General features: G+C 50.6%; 1 protein-coding gene across 6 annotated transcripts in view; it reads left to right on the top strand.

Annotated features, from left to right (window-relative positions):
- ARHGAP22 (Rho GTPase activating protein 22) overlaps positions 1-18449 on the top strand; it is a 179512-nt gene that overhangs the window by 64416 nt on the left and 96647 nt on the right. For all 6 annotated transcript variants that reach the window (XM_019954121.2, XM_070782225.1, XM_019954123.2 and 3 more), the window contains one exon: positions 9355-9442. In XM_019954121.2, coding sequence (XP_019809680.2) covers positions 9355-9442 — 88 coding nt within the window. The remainder of the gene's footprint in view (positions 1-9354; positions 9443-18449) is intronic.

Here is an 18449-nt window from a genome sequence, read left to right as displayed (position 1 = left end):
ACTGGGTTTCCCACGCTGCAGTCCGAAGGGTCAGGGAGGAAGGGGGTTCTCCAGCTGTTGTAGTTGGAGGCCAGAACCCAGACCTTCTGCCATGTCCTGCTCAGCATTTTGACCACAGAGCTAGGCAGATGCCATCCTCCCATGCCCCCAAGGCTGTGTCATAAGTAGATGGATCTGCCCTCTCATTGCTCTTCCTTCCCAACATTCAATCAGAGGAGCAAGAGGATAACTGTTGTTAGTTAAGTGGCTTTGCAGAGAAATACAGTGTTTCAATAGTACTATGATATTAAAAGTTTATCGGGCCAAGTGAGCGGTTTGGGGCAAAATTACCCCATTGTATTTGCTCGGTATATCTAATCGGTTAAACAGAGCTCAACCCTGAAATCCCAGCACCTAAATGCAATAATAGTTTACCTCTTGCTGCGGCAAGTCTGCTGTGGACCAGACGGCAGCCTCATCCATCTCTGTGGCCTCCGAGGTTGAGGCAGGGACGGAGGGAAGAGAGGAGGCTGGAAGTCCCATGCAGTTTGTAAAGGGCCAGGCCTGGAAGTGGATGATGTCACTCCCGCCCAGTCCCGATTGGCCAGAGCCCTGTCACCACCAGAGGGTTTAGGAAGCACCCGTGTAAGCATGCTGGCCCTCATCACAAGCATTCCTTCCCCCGCGTCTCTAGAAAGCTACTCGGCACCCCAGCATTGGGCCTGCCACAGTGATGCAGGGGGCCAGGATACTAAACCTAGTGAGCGCTGGCTTCACACAGATGCCTTGCAACATAGGATCGCACCTTGTTCTCGTGAACACGATCACAGCATTAATGACAAGGGCCTGGGGGGTGACTGTGCTGGGACCTCCCGACTGGGTGGGGCCCGAGGTGTCACAGTGCTGGGACGATGGGCACAGCCTCAATCCCACAGCCTCTGGAGTGAGATGGGACTATTGAAGAACTGTGCCCAGGTGTCCCTCAGGGACAGTCAGGGTTTCATTATTTGGGGCAGAACTTAGATCAGGGTCCTGGAGTGATGCAGAACTAACCACAGGGAAATCCAAGACCATCGAAGGAGGACCCACCCGCCCTGGGTTGGGAGAGGTTGTTGGCTCTGAGGCTGGAGGGTTGCTGAGGGCTTTGTCCAGACCCCAGGCCCTGGGCCCCAGGCTCACCCTTGATCCTAGCTAGACTTTTGTGGGCTCGGGTCCTGGGGTGGGCAGCCCTCCCGGTGAGGGCTTCAGGGCCTGTGATCATCTAGGGAGATGCAGGAAGCTGGTTCTGAGACCCCAAGCCCCTGCTTTCTGCAAAGCACAGCGCTGTCCCTCCCACACTCTGCCCCAAGGGCACACCTCTCAGGCTGACAGATTCTCTCAGGAGACAAGGTGTGGCCTCTGGCGGTAGTGAAGCAGGGCAGGGGGCACGTGGAGCACACCAAGTGCATTTGGATTGCATGGGAGGTGGTGTCACTCTGGAATTTGTTGGAAGAAGCTTCAGGATGAAGTCCTGAGCCAAGAATGAGACCAGACGAGTGACTCATCTCAACTCTTAGGGAGAGAAAGTACCCCAACCAAGAAGCAATTCATCTCCAACTTTTAGTTTGCCTTTTTAAATATCTACATTTTGGACAGTAATGAACCATGATTACAGGCTTGTGTGATAAGGAGAGGAGAATGGTTCCTTGCTTGGCACTGAAATTCATTCTGATCTGTATTATTTAGAATTTGGAGCAATTCAGTTCTTGGTTGGGTGTCAGAAGATACAGCTTTCTAAGATTGATCTGAGGCCACACTCTGAATTACAGGGGTTAAAGAACCCCGAGTGGTTACTTTTAAAAATGTGTCTGCAATTTTCCAAGGTTCTGCTGGTAGAAAATCGTGTCATGCCACACTTGCTAGGAAGCATTTCAGAAGTTGGTTCTTTAGACAGTCTCCCTCTCTCAAGATGAAGAATGAAGACTTCCCAGAGAACCAGCTTTGATCAATTTAGAGAGAGAACTGGGTTAGAGTGTGAAGATCAGAGAACAACTGTGAAGCTCAAAACCCAGACTGGTGGGAGAAGTACAGACACCCCTGGCCCTGCAGGGGGTCCCGCCTGGATTGTCACCCCAAAGTATGAAAGAGGAACCCTGTCCTTCACCATCCTGGGCCTGCCGAATCTGCACTGTACCCTATTCTATGGCACAAGGGATGGTGTTATGCAGGGAGGGGGTTGTTCCTAGGGCCAAACCAAATGAACAGATATAGAGACCAACAGAGGTTTTAAAATAATAATTGTGACAAGTACTTGTATTCATTCAGCCTTTAGCACTTTACAAAGCACAAGTTCGGGCAGCCCAGTGAGGCACAAAGGATAGAGGCTAATGTCCTTATTTGCACAGGTAAGAAGACCAAGCCTCAGTCTTGGACCTGCTTGAGTCCCACGTTAAGTGGCACCATCACAATAATTATAAACCCCTATAATTATTTTGGAAAGACCCTGATGCTGGGAAAGACTGAGGGCAGGAGGAGAAGGGGACGGCAGAGGATGAGATGGATGGATGGCATCACTGACTTAGTGGACATGGGTTTGGGTGGACTCCAGCAGTTGGTGATGGACAGGGAGGCCTGGCGTGCTGTGGTTCATGGGGTCGCAAAGAGTCGGACACTACTGAGCGACTGAACTGAACTGAACTGATAATTATTTTTAAATGTGTATATGTATTCCTACTCCTGTAAAATGGTTAAAAGCAGATTCTATTCCTTGACTATATAATAGTTCACAAATTATAACAACAGCACTTATTCTCGCCAGGCATCCAACCTGGTGCTGTGGAGGCTTCAAAACACATCACACTAGAGGAGGAAACTGAGGCTCGGCTTGTTGCTCAGGCATTGAAGGCCCAGTCTGAGCCCTGGTTGTAAGCTCTCACTAGTGACACCTCCACCACACTGCCCTCCTGGGTGGCTGCTATAGTCTGGCTCCATTCCAGGCCCTCTGCTCACTCTGTCCCATTTGGTTCCCCGAGAAGCCCATTGAACAGAGAGGGAAACTGAGGCTGGGAGAGTTTCCTGAGCAATACTGGTCTGTAGCGGCCCTTTCTTATAATGTCCTTGACTGCTTTTATATGCAAGTAATGTTGGCCTCATAAAATACACTGGAAATCATGACTTTTTTTTTTCACTTTTCAAAAGAGCTTGTGTAGTATTGATGTTATTTCTTCCTAAAATATTTGGTAGAATTTGGAGTTTTCCTGGTGGAAAATCCCATCTGAGTTTGGAGTCTTCCTGGTGGGAAGGTTTTGGCTACAAATTCCATTTCCTTACCAGATATGAGGCTACTTAACTATTTCTTGTGGAGAATGCGATGGCACCCCACTCCAGTACTCTTGCCTGGAAAATCCCATGGATGGAGGAGCCTGGTGGGCTGCAGTCCAGGGGTCGCTAAGAGTCGGACACGACTGAGCGACTTAACTTTCACTGTTCACTTTCATGCATTGGAGGAGGAAATGGCAACCCACTCCAGTGTTCTTGCCTAGAGAATCCCAGGGACGGCAGGGCCTGGTGGGCTGCCGTCTATGGGGGTCACACAGAGTCGGACACGACTGAAGCGACTTAGCAGTAGCAGCAGCAACTATTTCTTGAGAGAACCTCAGTAGTTGGTGTGTTCTTTTATCTACTTCATGTGAACTGCCAAATTTATTAACATAATGTTATTCTTAACATTATCTTATTATACCTTATATCCTTTTAATGACTGAAGAATCTGTACTGAGGTCACCTCTCTCCTTTCCTGGTATTATACCCTTTTAATAACTGAAGAATCTGTACTGAGGTCACCTCTCTCATTTCCTGGTGTTGGCAATTTATCTTCTGTCTGTTTCTTGTTTAGTCTGGCTAGAGACTTATCAATTTTATTGATCATCTCAAAGAACTCGCTTGTAGTTTCATTGACTTTATTACTTTTTACTTTTCATTTTGTTTATAGCTGCTCTGATCTTTATTTCCTCATTCTTTACGTTGGGTTTAATCCACTCTTCTTTGTGTGGTTTCTTTGGTGGACGCTGAGGTCACTGAGGACTTTCATCTTTTCTGATATCAGCATTTACTGCTGTGATTTACCCCTAACTACTCCTTTAGAGGCATGTAACAAATTTTTTCAATTTTTTATTTTATATTGGAGTATAGCAGATTAACAGTATTGTGATGGTTTCAAGTGGACAGCAGAGGGACTCAGCCAAGCACATACATGTATCTGTCCTCTCCCAAACTCCCCTCCCATCCAGGCTGCCACATATCATTCAGCAGAGTTCCTTATACTCTATAGTAGGACCTTGCTGGTTACCTATTTTAAATATAGCAGAGCGCACATGTTGAACCCCCTAACCGTCCGTTCTCCCACATTCTGCCCCCTGGCAACCAAAAGTTTGCTTTGTAAGTCAGTGAGTCATGTAACAAATTTTTATATGTTGTGTTTTCATTTCTATCCAATTCAAAGTACTTTCTAATATTTCTTTTTGACTTATTTTCTTTGATGTACGAGTTATTCAGAAGTATATTAATTGGTTTCCAAATATTTGAGGATTCTCCAGAAATTTTTCTGTCATTGATTTCTAACTTAATTCCATTGTGGTCAGAGAACATATGTTATATTTTCATTCGTTTTTCCATTTATTGAGTCATGTCATGGTCATCTTAGTAAAAGTTTTATGGACATTTGAAAACATATTCTACTGTTGAGGAAGCAGCAATCAGGTCAAATTGGTCAAAACTGTTTTTTCAGGTCATTTATATCCTTACTAATTTTTTTTTATCTGCTCATTCTCTAGATTCTTGATAAATAGATAATGACGTTTTTACTATAATTGGGGCTTCCCCGGTGGTTCAGACAGTAATATTTCTATTTTCTATTTCTCCATTAATCTTCATTCCTTTGGTCATTTTTTCCAATTAATATCATTTTCCTTCTGTCTAACTGTCTTTAACAATTCTTGTAGTATGAGTCTGCTAATGATGCATTATTTCATATTTGTTTTGTATATCTTAAAAGATCTTTACTTAGCCTTTATTTTTGAGGAGTACTTTCTCTGGATTTAGAATATAAAGTGACAGGTTTTTTCACTGCCTTCAAAGATGTTGTTCCTGCTGCAAAGTGCTAATGCTCACTCTGGGCTCCTCGGGGAGATCCCAGACCCCTCTAGTCCAGAGCGCGGTTTGAGGCGCTGCAGGCCCCCCCTTGTCCTGGGGAACTGCAGGTGTCGGAAGCACGGCAGCTCCACCAAAACCTGGCTCCAAGGCCAGCGTGAAAGTATCGAACCACTTTAACCCTCACAATAGCCTCCGGAGGTGGATACTATTATTAGCCACATTTTACACATGAGGAAACTCGCGTGCAGACTAAGTTTATGGAAAAGGCAGCTTCCTTTGGATGCTTTAAGTTTTGCCCCTAAACACGAGTTCTCAAAGTGTATTCCTGGGAGCCAGCAGCATCAGAAAGCTGGTTGGAAATGCAGATTCTCCTTTTTTTTTTGGTCAAGCCTCGAGGCTCCAGAGATCTTAGTTCTCCCAAGGAATTGAATGTATGTGAAAGTGCCAAGTACTAACCACCGGGCTGCCAGGAATTCTGAGGGAGTTGCTCAGATTCTCCTTCTTTCTCCAAACCTTTATAATCAGAAACCCCAAGGATGGGTCTGTCAGTGCTATTGCTTGCCAGCCAGTCGTTAAATATTTCCATTATTAGAATTTAAATCATACAGACCTACAATTAAATAAATTACATTAAAAACAAAGATAATCAGTGGATAAACAAGGTCCTACTGTGTAGCACAGGGAATTATATTCAATATCCTCTAATAAGCCGTAATGGAAAACAATATGAAAAAGTGTATATATATACATATATATAAAACTGAATCGCTTTGCTGTACATATAAAACTAACATGACATTGTAAATCAACTATACTTCAGTAAAATAAATTTAAAAAATAAGTAAAACAAAAGTAATCAGTCCTCAAAATGTATCACCCCCAATTGTTTGACTTCATTTACTACTCTTTGTGCTCAGGGACATCCTTTTGCTGACAAAGGTCCATATAGTCAAAGCTTTGGTTTTTCCAGTGCTCATGTATGGATGTGAGAATTGGACCATAAGGAAGGCTGAGCACAAAAGAATTGATGCTTTCAAACTGTGATGCTGGAGAAGACACTTGAAAGTCCCTAGGACAGCAAGGACTTCACACCAGGAAATCAACCCTGAATATTCATTGGCAGGACTAATGCTGAAGCTGAAACTCCATGCTTTGGCCACCTGATGTAAAAAGCCAACTCACTGGAAAACACCCTGATGCTGGGAAGACTAAGGGCAAAAGGACAAGGGGACGACAGAGGGTCAGATGGCTGGGTGGCATCATCGGCTCAGTGGACACGAGTTTGAGCAAACTCAGGGAGACAGTGAAGGACAGGGAAGCCTGGTGTGCTTCAGTTCGTGGTTTCGCAAAGAGTCCGACACGACTTAGCGACCGAGCAGCAACAGGACAGAGCCTGCTGACCAGCGTCCTGTTTGTGTGGCAGGAGCCCTGCAGTAAGCTTCTTCTCGGAGTCACATTCAGTGGTGACATGAAATGGGCCACGGGGAGTAAGTTACAGAAGTCGGCAGACACTGCAAATCAGATGGCCTGGTTTGTATCGGAGAGCCTGTTGTTGAACATTTACCACAACACCACCAGACCTAGCACCCTGTTTTAACAAGCCCTGGGCTGACTCTGATGCCTGCTCAAGGTTGAGACCCAGCCCAAGAATGCTGGAGGCTTCATACTGACTCCTGTGTATCTGGCATCACAGATATCATGCCAGAAACAGAAAAGCTGGTTCGGAGGCCCCTTCACAGTGACGGAAGCCACACTGGGATTCTGATTGAGCACTGGTTGGTGAGTCCCAGAGCCTGCTGGCTCTCCAGGCAAGCTTCCTGCGCACAAAGTCAGCGGCAGCTGTTGTCACAAATGTGGAGGGAGAGTACTCCGGCGTCAGACACCCCCGGGGGCACATCCCAGCTCACCCTTGCCAGCAGTGGTGCGTGGAGATGGCTACTTCACCTCTCCAACCTCCATCTGCTTGTCCAAGAAAATGAGAATAGTGCTCACCACTGTGGCACCTCTGGAAAGATTAAACCCCGCAGTTTAGACAAAAGCCAGGAACATAGTACAAATTCTGTGAACAGGAGTTATTGCTGCTTTTCCATTCAGCTGGAGTAGAAAATAATGTCAGTGTCAATACTGTTACTCCCATTTTATGGATGGCAGATATTGAAGCACAGAAGAAAAAAAGCAGAGTGCTCAAAAAGTATACCGAGACAGTTACTGAAACAGCTCACACAAGAGACCCTTCCCATTAGCCAGTGATGGATCTCACGCACATCATGCAGTGAACGTGTGTCCCCTTCCTGGGGTTGCGGTCCTGATTTATTCCCACTAGCTCTAGGTTCCCTGGAAAGAAACTGTTAATTCAGTTACAACGATTACCATCTGGTTCTCTGGTTTATTGCTGTAATTTCTCTAAAGCAAGCATCGGTGGGTAAAAATGCCGTTCTGCCTTTACATTGCTTAAATGAGAAAAGGCATCTCTACGTGTTCATGCAGCACAAGACTTCAGCAGCCACGTGGCGCCTCCACGAGTGCGTGCTCAGTCATGTCCGACTCTTTGCAACCCCATGGACTGCAGCGCGTCAGGCTCCTCTGTCCATGGAATTCTCCAGGCAAGAATACTGGAGTGGGTTGCCATTTCCTCTTCCAAGGGATCTTCCCAACCCAGGGATTGAACCTGCATCTCCTGCATTGGCAGGCAGATTCTATACCACTGAGCCATCTGGGAAGCCCCCCGGTGGAGCCTCCAGTCACCTTTAAAGCCAGAAATTGCCTGGAAAAGATAGGGGTGGAAAGAAGAGCACTCTGTGACCACACGTGGGAGTGGGGACTGGAGGCGACCATGTGGGTAAAGCAGGTGACTGTGCCAGTCACCTGGGCAAGTTCAGGGAGGGGTGATGTTCTTCACTCGGCGTGGAACCCTGACACAGAGTAAGAGCTGGGGTTTACTTAGCAAATACACAGCTTTCACTATGCCAGGTCCTCCTCTGAGGGCGTCCCAAGTACTAATTCACTTAGTGCTCACAGACAGCCTGACAAAGGACTATTACTCTTCTTAGGTAAGGAGATCGGGAGGTTGCGCAGAGAGGTTAAACAATTTGCCTGAGGTCACACAGCCAGGAAGTAGCTGAACCAGGATTTGAACCCTGGTAGGTGGATTATAGGTATGGAGTTTAAAATGCATTTCCCATGGAGAGAACCAATAACATGTAGTTAGAGCTGTATGTAGTCTGAGTTGAACAAACCTGAGCATGAATGAAGGGCCTCAGTGGACATCAGTTGCTAACATCGAGAAAGGGGATGAAGAAGGCCCTGCTGAGCCCCGTGTGTGGGGACAGTGAGTCAGGTGGTTATAACGGCACCTTGGTGTTAGAACAGGATTTCTTCAACAGGAATCTGGCATCTCAGTGACCCTGAGAAGTGGGAGTTACTATCCTATTGTGCAGACATGCAGACTGAGGTTCAGAGAGGTTAGTCGCCTGAGGTCACCCAGCCTGGAGGTGCAGCACAGGGGCTCAAACCCAACCTGCAGGTCTCTGTATCCCATGCTCTTCCTCTGCGTCTTTCAGCCTGGCTACCAGATTTCAGCATTAGAGAAGAGGGTGGGCCCCGCAGGGCCCCACCCCCTGTAGTATACACACAGGGATATACCGGGCTTGAGGCACGATTTGTGCTGATGCCCTCTGCATGCTGGCTGGCGCCATGTAAACGGGTAAAGAAATGAAGTCTCAGCCAGCCAGGAGGGGGCACAGCTGGGCTCATACAGATCTCTTCCCCCATGTCACCTCCTGGACAGTTACATACAAGAAGCCTTCCTCACCTCCTGGACAGTTACATACAAGAAGCCTTCCTCTCCTGGACTCTCTCCCACCTAAAACCCCTGCCTCCGAAACCTAAAATGGGCACACTGGGACAGGGGGTGCCCCCCATAATATGGAGCCTTCTTCCCTGCTACTGATGGGCTTACCGTGTCTTAACCAGAAGAGTGATAACCCTGGGCAGTCTCCTGTGAGTCAAGTGCCTCCGAGAGTGTTAGAAGGTAGTGCCATTCCACTCGAGTGGGGGCCCCGTGCAGGGCCTCCTCTGTACCCCATCCCTGCCATGGAGAGGAGGCCTGTGCCCCTGCCAACCTGCCCAGCAGGGCCTGGGGCACTGGGACTCTGACCCTCAGCTTCACCCTCCCCCGAGGACCCTGACCACAGAGGCCCTTTCGCAGCCATCTCATGCTCTCACGCTCGTGTTTTCTCTGTTTAGGGCTTTATTTCTCTGCAAGGGACCCAGGTGACCGAACTGCTTCCTGGCCCTGAGGACCCGGGAAAGCACCTCTTCGAGATCAGCCCAGGTAGGCCTGAGCGCCTTCATCTCTGTGCTGGCGCTGGCCCTGGTGGCCCCGGGGGGTGTCGCCGCAGCTCTGGCCTGGGAAGGGCCATCTTTACAACACTCCTCTCTGCACAGAAGTGAGCTCCGTCTCTGAGCACAATTCGGAAATTCGGGTCAAATCTAGACGATGTTGTAAATTTGGGGAGAATTTCGAAAGCTCAATCAATTATCTAGGTAGTTAGCGTTTGAGGAGAGGAAAATGTGGATTTTAAAATTCACAATCAAACAAGAGAGGAAAGCAATCAATGAGGATACCTTAGAGTGAAGGTCCACACACAATATCTGAGTCACATGAAAATAAGTCCGAGGAAAACCATGAGCACAGGTTTAGAGCATTGACATAAGCTCTATCATGAACCCCAGAACAGAACTGAGATGTAGGGAAATAATTTAACTCAAAGAACTGCTATTATGTTTGCAGTTACAAAGCAGGTTTTTAAAGTTCCCAATTTTAAAATGTGACTCTTACTAAGTAAATGCGTCTTGCAAATCAATCAGTCTGTTTACAGACGGGCCAGCTCCTACAGCGAGGTGGCGTTTTACTAAGCTTGACCTATCCTGGAGGCAGAGCCTCAGACGAGGAAGCTAAGCGATGTTCCCGGAGATGAAAGCACAAGGCGCCAGGAAAGGAGCAGGAAGAGGGAAGCGCCAGCAGGGCGCGCTAGTGAGCTAGGGAAGCACCCGGGCTCAGCTCCAACGGAAGGATTCAGAGTGTTTCACCCAAGGAGTGAGGGGGCTGGGGGTTTCCCCACCAACTCCCACCAGCCATTCGCTGACAGCTGCTCCATGGGGGGCTGACTCTGGCATTTCCGGCCTGCCCTGCACTTGGCCAAGTTCCCTGCATTCAGAAAAAGTCTTCAGGCAAAGTTGCAGGTGCTTAAGGAAAGAGGCCGCCAGCGCGGATGGGAACGACTGAGTGTTGCGAGGGTCTGGGCAGGGCACCAAGAGCATCAGTTACAGGCAGCTCATCGTCACATCCTCTCATGCGCCATCTGAATTTTGACTTTCTTCTGGGAAGTCGTGGCTGTGGACCGAGTATGCTAGGGCCTCACTGGCATCTGAGCCAGTACACGTACAGTCCCAGAGTCGCATGGCCACCCAACCACTCTGACGAAGTGACCTGGCCACGGGACAGGTCAGCCCAGGCACAGATCAGCCCAGCAAGCTATGGCACATTAGGAATGGAAGTGAATGAATCCAAGCCTGGGACAAAGTGTGTTCATCTTTGCTCTGTCCATACTGGGAGCTCCAGGACAGTCTGCTGGTTAAGTGTAGGGAGACCCTCCCAACTGCATGCTCCATGTTGAAAATTCAAGTACCCATGGTTTCATTTGACTATTTCATCTACTGCAAGAATCTTGATGCTGAAAGTGCACATTGGAAGGTGGCAACAGAGGGATCCCAGGGTATGGAGTGGAAAATAGAGGCTTGGTTGACTACGGAACAGGAGTAGAGAAGGTACCTTCTGCTGAGAAGGTAGAGAAGAAATGAAAGAGAGCACTGAGGTGGGCAGGGCCCCAAGTCTGGGGGAGAAGGAGCTGGACACATGGAAGGAAGGCTTGGGGCAGGGGCCAGGGGCCTGGGCCTGGGAGTTGGGGAGGAGTGAGGTGAGGCCAGAACCAAAAGGTAGAGGTCAATACGCACCACCATAAATTCAGAAAGACCCTGGGCATGCGCCCCAAGGACCAGATGGGAATGATCACAGGTGTGCGTGCTCTTTATCTGGTCAGAGCCACTTACAAAGATTTTTTGGACTCTGTGGAGGAGAAGACTATTTGCCATGTAAGGTAACATATTCACTTTAGGGATGATTGACCTTAGGGTTCTAGGGATTAGAATGTGGACACCTTTGTGGGGCCATTATTCTGCTGCCACAATACTCAAGACATCCCACTAAGGTAAGGGGTACTTCCATGCCTAGTCTATTAGGAAGGACACTGGGGATTAGAAAGGATTGGTCACTTGCCCAACAACACACAGCTGGATGGCAGTGGGGTCAAGACTTGGACAGTCTGACTTCCAAAGTCCTGCAACACAGGCACCTCTTACAGGTCTGGTATCTTCCCTACCTGAGCCGGAGAGGTCCAGGGAGGGAATCAAGGCTCCCCACACTCCTTTATCCCAAGCACAGCAGTGCTGGAAGCACCGGATATATGCAGGTTCCAAGCTTTGCCTGCCTGCCTCTGTCCTCTTGCCTTTGAACTTGCAGCCACTCCTGAAGGCCCGGAACGACGGTGAGGGCAGCTGTGAGACCACTCGGGGAAAGCGGATCAGGTGGTAGGCGGTGAGGGGTCCACACAGCCTTTGGGGAGAGCCGAAAAGGAAAGACTTGATCACCTCGGCTGGATGCATTTTTCTGGCCTGGGAGAGCCAGGCAGCGGTGCGTGTCGGCCACACCCAGTACCCCAGAGGGAGGGAGACTTGACAACTCTTGGACACGTGACAGAAACACAGGAATGAAAATGCATGAGATCAGTCACATGAATTTTAAGTCATCTGTGCTCTTCCACGGTATTAAAAAAAATCACAACCTTTCATCAAGATAGAATTTAAAATGAGGAAAAGTTATGCTGTGAGCGCCATCTAGTGGAGAGACGTGCCAATTCTGTGCCGGCTGCGCGTTCCTCCCGCTCTTCTCCAGCCAGCCCCAGCCCTCTCAGCCAGGCAGCACCTCTGATTCTTGACAGGCCCCGACAGTCACTAAAGATCGGGGCTGCAGCTTGAGCCAGTTCTAGCCGCAGAAACCCGATCTCCACCGGCACTCCAAGGCTGGGTTCTGGGTCAGGCCTGAAGGAGTCAGGCCCCCGGAAGGGGCTGGGATTCAAGGACCCTAAGTCTCCTTCCCACCTGGACCTCTTGTCCAGCCCTCGCAGCCTTTTGAGAGCTGTCTGCCCTTTGTGGACTTGATCCTGTTGGCCTACCAGGCATCTGGCCATAGGCCAAACACAGGCCTTCCTCCGAATCTTCAGGGTAGAGTGAGGAGGAGAGGCCTGCTGAGGTGCTCTGGACAAAAAGCTGCTGAACTCACAAGATGCTTGTGTTGGTAGCCCGAGTTAGGTGATCCGTAAAGCAGTGGAACTCGTTGCTAACATCCTTCTTCTGGTATGAGCATGATGCTATCACAGTCCACTGACTACAGGGATTCAGATGGGCGCCCTAAATCTTGCTGGCGAGTGACTGCTGGTCTATCATGGCTCCTCTGTTGCTGGGCATGTCTTTCCAGAGTCCCCAGTGGCAGGTGGCAGAATCCAGTTCTGACCAATGCAGGCAAAAGGGAAATAGCCAGAAGTTATAGGGCCATGCAGAATCAACCCCCAGGAGGCTGGAGAGGTGGGTGTGGAAAGGGCAGTGGCAGGGCTGCTCAGGACCCCCAGAGGCAGGAATAGAGTGGTAGGCACTCCATGCAGGGAGGGCTGCATTGGGAACGCTGCTGTCTTCAGTCCAGGCGACGTTGATGGCTCAGGGTCTGAGGTCCGAGTGGCTTTGTTTAGGCCATGAACCTACACCTGGTAGGCACAAGGACCCCACTCCTACTCCTGCCAAACTGAACTCAGGTACTTCCAGGGAAGAGAGAGGAGGGACTCTGCATCAGAGTCTGTGGCTGTTTCTCTGGGGGCCAAGTGTCATACTGATCGTGGCTCTTTCTGCAAATCCACACCGAGGGCCCCAAGTCTGGTCCCTTTCCAGGCAGCATTTCCTTCTGGAGAGCGAGCACCCCAGTGTGCAGAACTGAGGATAACCCAGGTGAGATGTGAACGGCTGCCCAGAATCTCAGAGCGGGACAGTGCTGTCTTCTGGAGCAGGAAGAGGACACATAGGGGGTCACACAGCTCTGACATCTGGGCCTGCTTCCCATTGCAGAGCGCCTGTCTGCTCTGGGCCCCGCAGAGCACATTTCTCAAGATAAAGTGCTGGAAGCTCTGGAGGGGGACACTGCCCAGGTCAGAGGCCTGGAAGGTGCCCTCCCCCTAACATACTGTTTGGGACCCCCAGCCTCTCCCCAGACACTGGGTGGGCATCGTGCAGGCATCCGCCTGGGTGGGGATGGCTTTGAGGCCCTGGGTTTTCAGTTCCACCCAGGCATTGGGGGCTGAGGTATGAAGAGAGCGAGCAGCAGCACCCTGCGGAAGTTGGGGAGATGGTGGGTTGAACCCGGGTTTGCCAGCAACGCCTCTGCTCCCTAGAGGCAGGCGTCTGCACACAGAAAGGAAGGTTCCAGGCAGAGAGTCGAGAGGCTCAGCCCATGTGCCATCCCGCTGCTTGTGCCTTTTCTCTGCGCTCCCCCAACAGGACATGTGTCTCCACAGCACCCAGCTCTGACCAGCTCCCGACCGTCCTCTCCAAAGTCAGGGAGAGCTGATCAGAAGCCCGACTGTGCCACCCAGGGCCCGCTGGTTTTGGACAAGTCACTCAATGTCCCTGTGCCTCCATTTCATCACTTATAACTTGGAGATAATAAAGCCAAGTGCCTTGAGTTTGGTGAGGATGCAGTAAGAGCCCAGGACCTGGCTCAGCATTGACACTGATATTTTTTTCATTCTTCCCTACTTTCTGCAGTCTGTGTATCCTTTTTATTAATAATAACAACACAGTTCCTGCTTAGCCATCACCTGTAAGTTATCAATCCCAATACCGTTTGATGCATGCCCCAACAAGGGTATCCACAGGGCTGAGAGCCCAGAGCAGAGGGCGGGGGTGGCTCACCTGGATAGTTGGGGAAGATTTCACTCAAGCTAAGCCTTGACAGGGGAGGGGAAATGAGAAGACCAGCCCTGGAATGGTCCAGAAGGGAAGAGAGCATACACAAAAGCACAGAGGGCTGGAGCAGCAGGCTGTGCGGGCGACGTGGTGTGCAGAGGACCGCAGTGGAAAGGCAGGTGGGGACCTGGTCATAAAGGGCCTTGGATGCTGGACAAAGAGGCGTGGACTTAGCCACTGCACATCTTCAGCAAGCAGGAGGGATGGTTAAAACCAGAACTGTGTGTTAGAAGAGCCACTGATGTAGTGATTAGGAGGTGGGGGATTGCAAGGACCTGGCAGATGAGGTAGACTGCCACTCCTCCTTGCCACCCGCTGCCCCAACCCTCGCCCCGGATAGTGTCCACAGAGGAGACCACCCTGCCCTGCCAGAATGCTCACCAGTGAGCGAGGTGGGGGTGGGGAGCAACTCATAAGCTGAGCTGATTAAAGTCAAGCTCTAATTCTTCCTGTGTAGTTCCAAGCTCATGTGCCAAGTTCTTTGCAAGGGGATCCTGATCATGCACATGCCTTTGAGGTCTGTTTAGGTGGGTCCCAGACCCAGCCCAGGCTTTCCTGGTGGCTCAGTGGTAAAGAATCCACCTGCCAATGCAGGAGAGGCGGGTTTAATCCCTGGATCAGGAAGAGCCCCTGGAGAAGGAAATGGCCACCCACTCCAGTATTTTTCCTTGGAAACCCCATGGACAGAGAAACCTGGAGGTCTACAGTCCATGGGGTCGCAAAGAATCAGACACTGTTTAACGACGAAACAGCAATAATGACGGACCCAGCCCAGCCTCTAACTCGCTGGGGCAGCCAGAGCAGATGTCCTTGGTCTGGTTTCCCCAACTGTAAGATGAGGAGGCCTCCGAGGTGTCTACCTGCCCCAGGAGAGTAGCCTTCCACAACCAAGCTTGCCCCAGGAGAATGGGTTCCAGCAATTTCTTCGGGCTGTGCTGGGTCTTTGAAGCCTGTCTTAAGCCTTGAGCTTATAGCTACCCGTCCTTATTTGCCTGCAGCTTGGAGCAGATAGGATAACTGCTGCCTGCTGTCTCTGCTGCCTGACCTTGAAGTAAAGCCAGCACACACAGATCAGTCTGCAGAAGCAGACTGATACGGGGCTCCTGACATCCCTGGAGCATCACTCATCTCATTAGCCGCCTCCTGAGCGGGATGCCGAGCTCAGCCTATCTCGGCACCTGGTACCAGCCAGCCAGCATATCAGCCTGACCCTGTGTGGCCCCGCTGAGTTCGCCTGCGGCGCGCCAGACGATGGGTAATGACTAGAAATGAAATTAGATGAGCAGTTCATGAACACTCCCCACCCCTGAGGGTGGGAGAATCAACAAATACGAAAGTGGTTTCCGGCACTTCCCTGCTTTGTGGTCTAGCCCTCCTGTCTTAACTTCACTTTTCTTAACTAAACACCGGACCAGGTACGGGGAACCCCCATTGGTGTCCCTGGAAGTACATGCTCTTGCAGAGGAAGTTGCAGTTCATCCCTTTGGCCAAAATCACGTTCTAGAGCAGCCCTGTTTGATAGAAATACAAAGCAAGCCCCGTTTGTAGTGATATCGACAATCCCCTGGCTCAGTTACGCCAGCTGTATTTCAAGCGGTCACATGTGTCTGGTAGAGCCGTACTGCTCGGTGGAGGCCTGGATGAGGAGGCAGCTGGATGTAGTGCCTGACAGAGAATAGCTCAGTGCTGTCGCCGTTTGGTTGTTGAATCATGTCTGACTCTTTGTGACCCCAAGGACTGTAGCCCTCCAGGCTCCTCTATCCATGGGATTTTCCCAGGCAAGAATACTGGAGTGAGTTGCTATTTCCTCCTCCAGGAGATCTTCCCGACCCAGAGATCGAACCAGTGTCTCCTTGGCAGGTGGATTCTTTACCACTGTGCCACCTGGGGAGCCCAGGTCCTCGACAGGTACTCCAAAAATGAAGGGGGTGGGGGGAGGCGAGCAAGGGGGTTGGGGGGAAGCCGAGGTTTCGGAGTCAGATACTGAGATTCACGTTTGAGCTCCCCCACTCACTAATGCCAAGAATTCAGGCCAATAGCTTACACTCTCTGTGTCTCATTTTCATCTTCTGCTAGCAGAAATAAAACTACCTACTTGGCAAGAAAGCTGTGAACATCACGTGAACTAAGATATGTGGACGTGCAGAGGCCGCGCACTCTCCACCAGCCAGTTCTCTCTCCCTTCCCTCCCTCCCTTCTCTCTTGTTCTCTCTCTTCTTTCCTTCCTCTCTCCTCTTTCTCTCTCTCCCTCCCTCTCTCCCTATCTTTCAACTTCTCTTTTATCTGCCCTATACAAGCAAACTTCACGTTTCTCTAGTTTGTGGCTCTCAAAACAAATTCCAGCCCTCCAGCAGCGGTTCTCAAGTTTACCTGTATATCCAAGCCCCTGCAGTGCTTGTCAAAAACCCTGGATACTAGGCTCATCCCCAAAGTTACAGATTCTGAGATCTGGGATGGGGCTGGAGAATGTGTTTTTTTTAACATGCTCCCAGATAATGCCACTGTTGCTGGCCTGGGATAATTAGTTTGAAAGGGAGCTCATGGAAAGAAAGGGAGAAATTTCATATCTAATGCCCTTAACGGTGCTTTTTCCTGCTTTTTGAAGACAGAGTCCTGCAGTTTTGCTTTGCACTAGGCCCCACAATTTATGTACTTGATCCCAAGCACAATGGAGGGCAGTGAGGCGCCCAGAGGCTTTGTTCATGGAGACATGAATCTGGAATAAAGGAGGTGACGATCTGGCACGGTGCTAGGAGGGTCCGCTGCAAGCAAGGCTGAGCTGCTCCAGTGCGGAGGGAAGAGGGCACCAAGGGCCTTCACGGCCAGACAAACAGATGTGAAATGCTGCTGCAGGAGCAGGTGTAGCTGTGCTTTGTGGGGGCCACAGACAGACCAGGCATGGGGTTTTTTATTCCCTGTCTAAATAGCACACTCCCTTGGGCATGGGGATACTCGTGGGATAAGAGGAGACCACTCACAGGCACCCAGGGTCCCCCAAGGTGCAGTGCACATGCCCATCAGCTGCTGGGTCTCCCTCCCAACAGCCACTGGACCATGGTGCCATGCCCCATCCTGGACAAGAAAGTCCATCCTGACATCTTCTTTCCCACAGCCTGAAGCCCTACTCTGTGCACTGGTGCTGTCAACCAAGCCAGGGACTGTCACCACCGTGCTCCACCCTGAGACTCTGCCGGGTACGTGCTCCTGACCCCAACTTTCCACCAGACTAGGGGAAGGGGTGGCAGCAGTCACTGGAGGGAAGCAGAGGTGTGCTGTTGGCCCGGGGCACCAGGAGGCAGGGGGTGGCTAAGCATCCCTGGAGGCAGGAGGCTCAGGAGCAGAACCACAGGAGAGCTGAGGTTCCAAGCCCTTGAATATACTCCAGTGGCCCATCAGACCTCACTGACAAAATACAAATTTAAAGACAAAATGATTGACAACCTCAAGACAGCCACCAGAGAATACCGAATGCCTAGTGCAGGGTCCTTCCCAGGGAGCTCCTGTGCAACCGCCCTGGTCACAGGCCCCTGAAGCCAGCCCTGACTGTGGGCCTCTGGATGCCCAGGGAGCTCCTTTGCACCTGCCCAGGTCACAGGCCCCTGAAGCCAGCCCTGACTGTGGGCCTCTGGATGCCCAGGGAGCTCCTTTGCACCTGCCCAGGTCACAGGCCCCTGAAGCCAGCCCTGACTGTGGGCCTCTGGATGCCCAGGGAGCTCCTTTGCACCTGCCCAGGTCACAGGCCCCTGAAGCCAGCCCTGACTGTGGGCCTCTGGATGCCCAGGGAGCTCCTTTGCACCTGCCCAGGTCACAGGCCCCTGAAGCCAGCCCTGATGTGGGCCTCTGGATGTAAATGCAGGACCTGTCTGTTCTTTGGCACTAGGCTCCAGCCTGTGAACGCAGCCTAACACCCCTTGTTGACCTCTTCCTGCAAGTTCACTAGCCCTTGCAGCCTCCAGTCATAAGTAAATTCAGTCCACATCTTACCAGTGTCCTTATCCATCCATAAACTTGGCACCCAGAAGGGGAAGGCTTCTCCAGGGGCTGAGTGTACTGCACCCATCGCGGCCCAGCTCCATGTCCTCTCCGTCCATCCCTGGCCCTAGGTACAAGGCCATTGCTGCCCTCTGTCCTCTCCTTTCAGTCCTGTTGCTAGAAATGCTCCTGAATTTGCTGCAGGTCTCTACTTCTCCCACATCCTAAACTGCTAAGGC

The sequence above is a fragment of the Bos indicus genome, chromosome 28 (genome assembly GCF_029378745.1).
Source record: "Bos indicus isolate NIAB-ARS_2022 breed Sahiwal x Tharparkar chromosome 28, NIAB-ARS_B.indTharparkar_mat_pri_1.0, whole genome shotgun sequence".
NCBI lineage: Eukaryota > Metazoa > Chordata > Mammalia > Artiodactyla > Bovidae > Bos > Bos indicus.
This window is presented reverse-complemented; position numbering and strand designations above follow the sequence as displayed.